The sequence below is a fragment of the Hirundo rustica genome, chromosome 12, assembly GCF_015227805.2.
Source record: "Hirundo rustica isolate bHirRus1 chromosome 12, bHirRus1.pri.v3, whole genome shotgun sequence".
Lineage (NCBI taxonomy): Eukaryota > Metazoa > Chordata > Aves > Passeriformes > Hirundinidae > Hirundo > Hirundo rustica.
Genome location: NC_053461.1, coordinates 16761508 through 16774080, shown reverse-complemented (window position 1 = coordinate 16774080; position 12573 = coordinate 16761508). Strand labels below are relative to the sequence as shown.

The following is a 12573-nucleotide window of genomic DNA, read 5'->3' as shown; positions in this document are numbered from 1 at the left end:
TAGATAATTCCATTTTGAATTTTGCCATTGAACTGTTAAATACAGCCATTAATCTTAGTTCATATTGTGAAAAACCCTCCTTTGGATTTTTTGCTCCAAATCTCTTCTTTTTCGTTCCCCCCTTTCTTTCCTTTTTATTTTTTTTTTTTTTTTTTTTTGGTATCTGGCAAAGTAAAACTGTGAGCGCGTTTTGTACTGGTGTTCTGGTAACTGATCTTGCAATCGCTTTGCTCCACAAGGCCATCCTGGAATCTCCTGAAAAACAGCTAACACTAAACGAAATCTACAACTGGTTCACGCGAATGTTCGCCTACTTCCGACGCAACGCGGCGACGTGGAAGGTAAGGCTGAGCCCAGCTCCTTCCTGCCTTTGCTCTCTGCCACATACAGAACAGACCTGGCTGATGACATAAATTGTCCCGACGTGGGGACATGAAAAATTTAGATCGGCAGTTGTGACACGCGCCGGGCGCCTTATCTGCGGGAACAATTTGATATTTGGCAGAAAAAATTCCTCTGCCTTTGAAAACCACTAATTGAATCCCCATTATTGGCTTTTATGTTCTGTGATTATGCCGTGAGTTCCTCTGTGGGGTTGCTACAAGCAGGGAAACTCAGGCTCTTCAGCCGGAACGTATTAGAAAATGAAAAAAAAAAAAAAGGTAAAGTTCTCATGTCAGTAGAAGATATACTGTTCATCTTTTTAGCTAAGCAGGTTTTAATCACAACAACCAATTTTTTTTTCCCTAGGATCTATAGATCAGTGGATTTCTTTCCTCAGTCGATTGACTCTTAACTACATAAACAGCTATTACAAACTTCCTCTCTGTCTTTTTTAATCACACAGCAAAAGCTTATTGAATTTAATGTGCAAGAAGCAAGCTCCTCAATAAGAAATGTCTTTAACAGAAATAAACTTGGGCTTTCACACTTCAATTTTGTTCGATAACTGTCACAGATACTGGTAGATAAGAGGTTTGGGGAGTTAATTTTATTCTGTATTTTGGGGGGCCACTCTTCCATTTTAAATATAGCACTTCAGTAGTCATATTCACTTCTGAATCCAGTGCAATCGTAAATGAATGATTCAAATAAGAGGATGTCGTGTTGCTGGAAAAACTGTACCCTGGTGCTTGAAATCTCTCTTAATCCAGACAGCTCTGTTGTTCTCAAACAACTTCAAATGACCAGGTAGCATGAGTAGGTCCCTTAAATGCTGTTCCATCAGCTCTTTCTGTTTTTTTCTGTCCCAGCCTGCATTTAAGATTAATTCCTTCAGCGGATGGAGCTAAAAATGGACCTTGGAAGTAAGCTTGGTTTTTAGTGGCATGGTTTTCGTTTCATTCAGATCCCAGCACAATTTTGTACGTTTTCAACCCTGGTCTAGAAAAGCTCTTAAGTTCAGGAAAACTTTCTGTGATTGCTGCTTTGATTCTTCCCTGCAGTTGGAAAACATGAGCAGTGTTCAACTTTGCAGCTTCCTTACTATCCAGAAAGGAAATTAACTTTCCCTGATTTAAGATCCTTTTAGACCTGCCTGTCTTTTGCTGCTGGAGTGGTTCCAGTAGGGCTTTTCAGCAGCTGCAGGTGTGGGTGCTAAAGTAAAAATCCTATTTAGTTCCAGCAGCAAAGGGAAGTGAAGGGAGGAGTGGAAGAAGGCAGCAGGCAGTCCTGGCTGTATCTCCTGTGAGCCTAGTTTGGGGAATTAGCTTTTGACATCCCAAAAAATCCAGTCCCAGAAGCCAGTGCAGATACAGAAGAGCAGCAGAGAGGCTGAGCTGCAGATTTCTCAGGCTTGTGTCCCAGGGAGGCAGGTGCCTTTTGGAAACCCCTCCTTGTACACCTTGACCTTCTGCAGGTGTCCAGGTCCTGCTTCATGTAACGAGAAGGAAAAACTTCACCCCCACATCCACCAGCACCAGCAAAACAGACAACTGGTTGGAGTAGGTCAGGTTTTCATGCTGGAGACTGCTCAGATTTCTGCCAGCTCCCAGGAACAGCAGGGATGAAAATGCAGCACTGGATTGGCATGATGGGAAGCCCACAGGGCGCAGAACAAGCACAAGGGGCTAATTGCAGAATCAGAATAATTTGAATATATATGTGCTGATTTGTGCTCACCTTCAGCTAATGCTTAGGGGGCGTTTGGGTCACTGTTCCCCAAGTTTAGGGTCAGGGTTTGGTGTGTACAAGCTTCCCTGAGCCCTATTTCAAAAACATAGAATAGGGCAAGAGTAAAGACCTTTAAAAAATGAACCTCTTTCCCAAAATGCAGTATGGCAGAGCCTGAGCAGTTATTAAAATAACAAACCCTTTCATTTACTACATTCAAGCATGTTCAGGGTAATTCTTCTGCAAAAGTGGCTTGCATACAAATATTTTTAACAAGGTAAATATATAATCTTACAATAATAGCTCCTAATTTTTCTGTTAAGCTGATTGCTGGGGGAGCACTGTGAACTGGTTCTGACAGGTCAGAGGCAGTGTCTGTTTGCTTTTATTTTTTGGAGTAATTTGCTGGCACTGAGTCACAGCCATGAGGCACAAGCTGCAGGTGTGGCTCTGACACGTTGGGGTATTGTTCACATAAAACTGTTAGATAGCAAGTATCCAGAGGCAGGGGAAACACAACAATTTTTTTCTGGCATGAACTTGTTAAATAAGCAATCACATGGAAATCACATAGAAAATGAGGGCAACGTTTCATGGATATCCTGTAAATATGCAACTTCTCTGTCTCAACCTATCCAGCAAGAGCCCTGTCCCACTGCCTTAACCATCAGTTGCAGATGGAGTTCAAGAGAACAAGAACAGTCTGTAAAGTATTTCTCCAACATTAATTTTTTTCAAAGAAAAACACAAATATTCCTGCTCAACCCTGTCTTTAGAGACTATTTACAAACTCTTGAGGACTCCCTTCGCTGGGCTTTGCCGTGTGCGTTTGATCAACTGCTGTATGAACCACAAGATCAGCTTTCACTGGGGGAAATAGCGTTATTATTCTTACATTTTGCTCCAGACTTGACAGTGTTCCCATTTTCACAGGAAACTGCCTGAGTTACCCAGATGTGGGCCAGCAGCCCTGTGTCGGGTTGCACTAGTGCGGCACCCACCAGCACTTGCTGAGCTGGCTGATTTCAGCTCGTGAGGTGTGGGGCGTTTACATGTTTTTCCTCCACCTCAAAATCAGGGGTTTTGCCAAAAATGTCGACAGTACTGAGATCTGGAAGAGGTGGGAGGGAAGAAAGAAAAAAGCAACATTAAAAAATAACAGCAGAAAGAAGACTATAAGGGCAGAAGGAAGCAGGCCTGATGGACAGGTTGACTTTGTGCTAGATTTCTTCCTTGCTGAGAGGAAAAGCATATTCAGGGTTTATTGTTTCACCAGTTTAGAAGCAGAAGTGTGGAAAAGCTGAAGTGCCTGGATCAGGCACCTACAGGCGCCAGAGAAGATGTGTTTGCACTCCAGCATCTGCTGAGCAAAGGCAGTTTAAACCCCAAATCTCCCACTCCTACCAGGGTGGGAGTGTGGGGACTGCAGTAGGCATGGCAGGGAATTGGAGCAGAAGACTCTTTGCCTTCCCCTCCCAGCACACACACCACCGCCCCCTGATTTACATGACAAATGCTCCGTGCTACCCTTTGTTTGTGCAGTGATTTAGACATTCACATCTCCCTTTCACCATCCAGACCCCATGTTCATGAAAAAAAAAAATAGGATGATGTTGGAAGGAAAAAAAATTGTTGTCTCCTGGTTGCCTAGACCCAGGCCATGTGTTTGGCTGGCTTTGTGCCTGCTAACGAGTCAACCAGATTGACTGAATCAATGGTGCCAGTGAGGATGGAGTTTGCTCGCCTGCAGATTCTTAGCAAATGGCTTCTTCCGTTTTTCCTGTTTCCCAAGCCCCTTTCAGCGGTGCTGGGAACAAGCTCCATGTATGAATTCCTGTGAATTCCATGAACAATGGCTTTGTAGAACCACAGAGTCTTTCAGGTTGGAAAAAACCTTTAAGACCGTCAGGTCCAACTGCTGTTGCAGGGTATTTTGCTCAGGAAACTCCTGAAATGGGGACGAAGCATAGCACTCCCATTTGAGGAGTGACAAGGCTCTCGGCACCCTGGAGCGGGGAGAGAAAAGCCAACAGCTTTGCCATGCCTTAGCAAGGTGTCTCATTGTGCCTCAGCACGTTGGAAGGGTTGGCTGTGCCCATCCTTCCCAGCATGGAGCTGCAGGGTGGACATTGGGGCATCGGATGCCACGAGCGCGGGTCCCTCTGGGTGATGAGCTGTGGGGATATTAGCACTTTGTTTCAGAGAGCCTTCCTCATGTTTTCACTTGGCAGAGGCTCAGATCAGTCACTACGGTAGTCTGCCAGAAATAGGAGCCAACTTCCATATAAGAGCAAGCCGTGGAGGCAGGAGTTGGTGCCGGCCGGCCGGCGGGGTGCTGCTGAGCCCCCAGCCCGTGCTGTGGGTGTGGAGGGAGGTCCAGCACCTGAATCACATTAGCCCAGCTGTGGGAAACCACAGCAACACCGACTCCTGTGCCTCACAGCTAAATCCAGTCGACTGTACTTACATAAAATCTTCTCTGTTCTTTCTAACTTGCTTTCTTTTCCAGGAGGGGAGAAATTTCTTTTTGCAGGGCGTATATATTTGTTTTGAAAAAGTCTAAGCAATGTTCCTCTTGTGTTCTGTATGAAATGTGCTATATGCTACAACACGCATGCTTAAAATCGTGGCTGTTCTCAGTCACTCTGGGGATAATTGATAAGAATAACGTGAATTTTTAATCCTGGGTTTAAGCTTTCATATTTATTTTGTCTTTGCAAAATAAGATGTAAAGAGCCGGGGAAAGCGAGCGGGTGCGGGGAGGGGAAGGGGCTTAACATTGCAAAATGAGAACTGTCAAGCTGACTGTGCTGCTGCTGTTCTTGGACAATGATGAGCATTTTCTCATAGAAGGTTTTTGAATGTTTTCTCTTTTATACTTGCTGCAGAATGCAGTGCGTCATAATCTTAGTCTTCACAAGTGTTTTGTGCGAGTAGAAAACGTTAAAGGGGCAGTATGGACAGTGGATGAACTAGAGTTCCAAAAACGAAGGCCACAAAAGATCAGTGGGTATGTCCACCATGTTTGAACTTCTTAGCCTAGCTCGGATCATGCTTACAGTTTAACGTAGAGGCTTTTGGCTGCTAGCTGGTGTTAGACCAACCACAGGTGGTTTCGCATTGTCTCAGTTAAGGGAAACCAAGACAAACATCTCATCACTACTGTTTGTATGCCCACCAGTACCCTGACCCTGCTTGCTTGGTGTTTGTTGCATCACATGCTAGTAGCTTTTAGGTGGCAATGCATATTAACCCTCACAAACCATTTGCTTATGCTTATTGCATTTTATTTTCTTTTTCCTTTTCCCTGTATTTGATGTCTGTTCTGTCCCCGATCCCGTGTCCCTTTGTTTCCACTTCATCTCCTTTGCTGCTGCTCTTGTCCCAGGGTGCCATTCGCACCAACCTCTCACTGCATAAGTGCTTTATCAGAGTAGAGGATGAGTTTGGGTCCTTTTGGACTGTTGATGATGAAGAGTTTAAACGTGGCCGTCATATTCAACGAGGCCGTCCTCGAAAATACTGCCCTGATGAAAACTTTGGCGAGCTTGTTGCACAGTAAGAGCTTTTACTTGCTTTAATTTTTTTTTTCTGCTGTTGCTTTGCTTTGCATGATTTACCCATCTCATGTAGACTTGCATTTCACAAAATAGCGTCATCACCTTTGCTGCTAAAGAAACTAAATTTTTGGTTGTTACGTGTATTTTGTGTGTCCTACTCTGATAATCCAAATGCCTGTAGTAAAAACTCTACTCTGACGTGTTTGTTAAAGCATTTATTTATAGAGCAACGTAGACTAGGATAATTATCCATGCTAGCACAGATATACTGCTGTAGATGTGTCAGGAAGACAGATATATGCCAGGAAAGGTTTGAGATAAGTTTTAATTCTGATATTTTCCTTTGCTTTCAATTGTATGCTTTGTTTTGCAATTCCTAATCCGAAAAAGTAAGGTACTTACAAGACAGAAATGCTGAATTCACTTTAAAGAGTTTGAAAATGCACTGAGACCAGCTGTAAAGGTGGCCAGCAGGTCATCATGTACCTACAACAGCCTTGCACCAATATTCCTGGGCTTCCCAAAGGGATTTTCTTTCACCTTTACTCGAAGGCCATCTCTCCTGGACAACTGATCCTTGCTGGTACCTGTGCAAGGAGCTCAGTTAAGACTCTGCTCACCACAATTTATTCCCACGTGAATAAAATTAAAAAAAAAAAACCACAAAAAAAAAAAAAACAAAAAAAAAAACAAAACACATTCCCATTGAGTGATAAAACTTTTGGGAGATATTTTGCATGGGCATTTTTTTACCTAGTTTCTATCTCATGATTTTTTTATTTTTTTTTTATCACCTGATGGAAACAGTGATATTGGGATGCCTCCTCAAGAGAGACCCCATGTGGTCCCCATTCCTTTTCCTCATATCTGGCCCCTTATGTAAAGCTGACAAAAATAAGAGTCCAAAACAGCACACCAGAATATTTTTTACTAAAAATGGCCTTCAGGGCAGCGTGGTGGTTTCTGTGGGCCACCTGCCTTTGAGCCTCCATGCTCACAGGCTGCTTGGGGGCGATGGTGTGGGCAGCCCCTCACCGTGGCCATCGGCATGGCAGGAAATAACATGGATCAAATAAATGCTCTCTCATCATGGTGCCCCCCTCCATTGGGAGAGACTCCCTCCCCTCCAGTGGGAGAGACTCCGCTGCCAGCAACTCGGAGAGTCCTTTGGATGAAGCAGAGTTTAAAATGTCCCGTGATGCTTTTGATCACTGCCTCCTCACGATGGACCTTCACATGGTAACGAGCTCCCAAGCAGGATGAAAACTGGAGAATTTCTCCTCAACACAGCTAAAATGAGCAGAGATGCCAAGATGTGCCACTAACGCAGGGTAGTAGAACACATGGCGAGGTAACGTCAAGAGATAATGATGTTCCTTATTTAGTAAAGGCAAATATGATAACCGTAGCCGAAAACTCAGATATTTTCTTTAAATTAAAAAAAAAGAGAGAGAGAGAGAAAAACGAAAGAGAACTCGTGGAAAACCAGCTCTAGTTTTCTGGTGGGGGAGGAAGCATTACGTGCTCGAAACGCTCGCACAGAAGTTGGTTGCATTTAACTCTCCTTTTTATGTTTTTCTTATGCAGTAACCCTTCTCTTATTAAAAACATACAGACCAGCCACACCTACTGCACACCTCTCAATGCTGCTTTACAGGTAAGATTAATGACTGTAGCAAATATGCAACAGAGGCGTGTGTCTTCCCCACTCATTTCAAAATATATTAGCCTTGCTCTAATTAGATATTAAATTTTAATTCCGTTAAACTTTTTTCTTAAGTGCATAAAGCATCATAGTCCCTGGAGGCAAACACATATCAGGCTGCTTCAGCATTAGCTAGATGCTTAGCATTTTGAATATTGTGGCAAAAAAATTAAAAGTTCACTTATTAATATTTATCAGCAGTATCATAATTTCCATCCTCTTATTTCAGAATTTCACTTGAGGCAAAAATACCACAAGTGTAATTACTCTAGCACAGCTATTAATGTGCTGAATGATAGGATACTGCAGCACGTGACCTTCTATTGTTCATGGCTTTAAAGAGAAAGCAGATCATTTTCCCCCCTTTTCTTTTAAGGGCTATTTTTGCTTATCTTCCTATTGTTGGTAAAAAATAAACGGTGCAATTCCTATAGAAAATAAAAAATCTTTTTTATTGGTTTAAACTGTAATTGTAAGACAAAAATTCAGTTTTTTCACGATGCAGAAATACACAAAGTGTGGGTGCAGAATTAATAACTTGCAGCCTAAAAATGTCCATGTCTCCAGCCCTTTTTCCTGTGCCCTTTTTCCCCTTTCAATAAATTCCTGAGTCAATCTCAAAAACCCCACATAAAGTCAGTGTTTGCTGTATAAACCAAAGATACAAATACATTGCCATGCCCTGATTTGTAGTGGGGTCTGTGTGTTTGTGTGGGGGTTCAGACCTGGTTTATATATTATGTATTATTCCAGGAGGCAACACCGTGAGTGGTTGGATCCCGGGTGGATCTTGGGGGTCACTTTTCAAGAAGTTCACTGATGGCCATGGGTATTTGCTTGGGCCAGTCATATTTTGTGGAAGGTTTAGTAGACTTCTCTTTTCAGAGCCAAGAAACAAATTCATAGGAGGAAAATGGTGTTTTGCCTTTCTTCTAATTCTCTGAGTTTATGCAGTAACTCCTGCAAAGCCCAGGAAAGCATGTTTAAATGAAGCAACTGTAAATACCATTCATTAGTAACTTATTTTCCCTTGAGTCTTGTGAAGTGTGATTTTTAAAGACTGCTTTGTCTCCTGAATAGTATTAAGATTACAAGCACATTTTACATTCATGAGGCTGAAAGGCAAAAATGAAATGATCCTGCATTTCTTCACATTGTTAACTATGTGACTAATTTCAATTAATATGCTTATCATATGGAACTGTTCGTGTTTTATTTCTGAAACACGTGTCGTTGTCGTCATCTCCATCCATTCTTGTCTTTAGTGATAACGTCCAAACTGTTTCCATTCCCCACTTTCCCTGAGAGAGCCACGTCCTCGTGCCCCCCCATAGCTGAGCTGATGGAGAGAGGAGCCTGGGCCAGATTTGCTGCCCCTGTCACCGCTCTAATAAATGGGGATGAATAATAAGCATTGCACTGAGGCAGGTCCTCTTCTAGGGTGAACATACACCAGCAGGTTCCACACTTCTCTCCCTGCCGTTGGATTTTGGTGGCAAACTCCCAGTGGGTTCTCTGGGGATGTTGAGGGTCTGGGTAAATAATGCAGGTGGCCATTGCCATGTGGGCAGTTTGGACCTCAGTTGGGCAGCAAATTCCTCTAGGACACCTGCCAGGACCTGCATTCTGTCTAATTAATAATTGATGAGCAGTGTTCCCCCCAGCTTTTGTGGGTTCTGGGAAGTCCTGCTCCTTGCACATCCCCATGAGCACTGTGGGGTCTGCATAGCAGGCTGTGTGCTGCTGGCATGGCAGGCAGTGGTTTCTTTTCCTGTGGGCTGGCAGAGCATCCCCTCTCCTTCACCCAGACCCTGCTGACATCTCCTCTATCTGTTTTCCCTCGTGGCCAGGGAGAAGAAGCAGCTCTCTCCCCACTCTGTCTATGGAAGGTATGGGGACTCCAGCTCTCACAGTTCTCTCTTTTACCATTGGGTCAACAGGGGCTCCCAAAACACCCCCTCCCCTATTACTGGCTTCCTAGCAGATACTCCCAGTGTCCCACCTCTCCCCTAGTAAATTGCTTTACTGCAATTACAAGTTATCACTGTGGGTGAAGAACTTGAGTCATTATTTTGCCAAGTGCAGGAAATGTGAACCATTCTTTGCATCCCCTAATCACAATGAGTTTGCCGGTTGTTGAATCAAGAAGATAAAAATAATCCTCCCCGTTAGAATAGCTTTTGTAATCACATGTGACACATAGGGCTGCACATGGAGAGGTCAACATAAGGAAGAATAAAAGGGGCTGTGCTTCTGGAGATGCTGCAGCGAGGGCTGGTCCTGCCCTCCCTTCCTATCCCATCTCCCCCCACCCTGTCTCTGGCTGTGCTTGCCTGGGAAGAACTGCCAGCTTGGCTACAAGCGAGGAATTTGGTCCCACGAGTTAGGAGCAGGCGAGAGCGTTTGGTGAGGAGTATGTTTGCATGGATTCCCCTCCCACGGGCCAGGTTTGCATCATGCAGACCCAGCCTGATGGATTTTTTTTTTTTTTTTGCTTGGCCACTGCAGCCAGCTGACCTCTCCCCAGAGCAGGTCAAGTGCTGCCGAGCCAGCGTCTGTGGCTGCCCGGCGCTGACATGGCTCGGAGAGCCGCGGATGATGTCAGCCAGATCCGGCTGGGATGGGTGAAATGGTTAAATGTCCTTCCAGTCCCTGGGCGCTGCAGCCTCAGGAAACTGTGCTTCCCATCCCTGTGCCTCTCTCCTGTTCCAGTGCCTCCCATCCCCACCAAACACCAGGCTCCTCTGGGGCTCAGGATTTCTGCGTTCCCACCACTGCTGCGCTGGGCCGGGACTTTGCTGTCAACATGAGCTAATGCTGACACACAGTAAATATTAGCAGGCAGAACGGTGGGAATCAGAAGGAAAATATTTAACAGTTCATTCTCTTCCTACAAAGATTTCCATTTAGAGAGTTAACTCCAGTGTGCCGCTGCATGATGTTTCCTTAGAACAAAGGGGAAAAATCAAAATAAAGTAATCAGACTGTAACAGCTAAGGTAAGATTTGAGTTGTTGAGGTTTAAAGAATTCCACATGGAGTGGTTCAGCTCTCAGGTCGATGGGTGCAGCTCTGATCCAGTTAGTGCTGATGGCAGCCTCACACATGTCCCAAGGAAAAACCAAACTTGGTGATGCCGCACTCTTGCTTGGTGCCCGCGCACTCCAGTGGGAAGGACTTATCAGCTGAGCCAGTTTCAATTTTTTTCCCCTTTTCATTAGAAACAAAGCCCAAACCTAAGCCACAAAAAATACCCCAAAGGCCCAAACATAATTTCATGAAGCAAAAGTAGGGAAAGGACATTTTCTTCTTTCCAGGGTGTGTAATTCCAAATAGGGAACGGAAGACTCCATCCTCTTATAAGCCAATACAACTATGAATCCTTAAACCCAGATCTAAATGATGTTAAATTTCCCTTGATGGAGCCAGGGCAATACCTATGAGAAAGTACAATATTTTAAAAAACCTGTAATTGCAAATAATGTAAATGTGGAGAATGTTTTGGAACAAGTGAGCGTGTTGTGCAATGTATAAAAACGTTAGTCATGGCTCTTCATGGATTTGTTTGTGTCCTTGGCAGGCTTCAATGGCTGAGAACAGTATACCTCTATACACTACTGCTTCCATGGGAAATCCCACTCTGGGCAATTTAGCCAGTGCGATGAGGGAAGAGCTCAATGGTGCAATGGAGCATACGAACAGTAACGGGAGTGACAGCAGTCCAGGACGTTCCCCTATGCAAGCGATGTAAGTACGGCAGGGGCGCGTGCTGGCTCTTGGGCTTGTCCTACCATCTGCTCAGGGGTGACTCTGGAAACTCCTGGCTTCTTCCTGAGCTTCATGGATGGAGCAGCAAGAGCAGACATCTGCCTTCATCTAGGCACATGCGTAGGGTGGTTAGAACGTGAAAGAGCCATTTACCAGTTTCCGCATAAAACTGAGCAGCTTAATCCGGTCCAAGGACACAGAGCTATAAAATTGTTCACTGGTCTGCAGTTCTCTTCTTTAAACCTCCTGAAACCTCACCGGCAACTATGTTTCTTGGAGAAAACCTGTGATTTCTCTCCCCTTTGGTTTACGCGATGAGCACGGCCCGTGGGGCGGAGCTGGGTAATGGGCTTGTTTGGCAGGTCCAAAAAAAAAAAAACCACTCAACGCAAAACGGTCTTGCTAAGCATTAACATGAAGGTCTGTGTGATTTATAGATTGCTCTTAAAATATCAAAAGGGGAATAGGGGCATTATAGCAACAGACGGTGGTGTAATGAGCGCGTCTATAACCACATGAAGTGGCGGGGGCTCGCCGGCCCCGCTCAACGCGAGCGGCACCCGGGCAGCGGGCGGGCGCAGGAAAGGGTAAGGCAGGAAGGGTGTGATGCCCCGATGGGTGTGTGCGGTATTTATGGGGTGACGGAGTGAGTTTGCAAAGCTGTAAACTCCCCCCTCCCCTCACATCGCACGCCGGGTAATTGGCGGCGGGTGAGGAAGCCGGGGTTTACAAGTCCTGTCATTCCCGAAAGCTCGGCGGAGCACTTGGGTACCTGTGAGTGACCACGCTGCCTGTCTTCCCCCTGCTCCTTAAAACAGCCCGTAAAATTACTGGCTGGCTTGCCAGGGCTCACATTACACGTTTAAAAAGAGAACTAATTTGTAGTCTTTCACTTCAAAGTAATTTGAATAAGGGATTTACAAAAGTAAGTCTAAATCAAAAAGTAGAAAAAACATTAACCTAATACCATGGTAGTAATTAGTTGTGAAACTAATTAGCATTTAATGGCAAAAAAGTTTCCCACCTGCATAATGTGTTGTCAGAGGGGAGGGGGCACGAAGGAATCTGAGGCTCTGGGTACTTTGATATTGCGGTGTTTTAAATCAGTGCACAAAGTGCTTTGAAAAAAAAATCTTTAAAGATGGCAACATTCATTTTTAATTAATAATTAATTTAAACATTGTCTTTTACCATTTACTTCAAAACATTCAAATAATGTGTTTAGCTTTTCCAGTGATTGTTTGTGCAGTATTAATTATCTCTCCCAAAGTAACGTTGCATGACACACTTTCCGTCTCTCACAGACGGACTCATCTCCAGGCAGTTTTAGTCACAATTTGTTATCCTCTGCCTGTGACCACGCAGGGCCGGCGTGAAGGAGGAGTGGAGGGACATGACTTTTCTCAAAAAGCAAGACTTCTCCCAGGGG

General features: G+C 44.4%; 1 protein-coding gene across 20 annotated transcripts in view; it reads left to right on the top strand.

The window, feature by feature from the left end:
• Window positions 1-12573, top strand: part of FOXP1 (forkhead box P1) — a 380821-nt gene that overhangs the window by 359079 nt on the left and 9169 nt on the right. For 18 of the 20 annotated variants that reach the window (XM_040076749.2, XM_040076751.2, XM_040076756.2 and 15 more), the window contains 4 exons: window positions 240-341; window positions 5001-5122; window positions 7260-7329; window positions 10957-11123. In XM_040076749.2, coding sequence (XP_039932683.1) covers window positions 240-341; window positions 5001-5122; window positions 7260-7329; window positions 10957-11123 — 461 coding nt within the window. Of the gene's footprint in view, window positions 1-239; window positions 342-750; window positions 880-5000; window positions 5123-5500; window positions 5690-7259; window positions 7330-10956; window positions 11124-12573 lie in introns of those variants that run through there. The other 2 variants (XM_058422309.1, XM_040076759.2) reach the window with 2 other exon arrangements.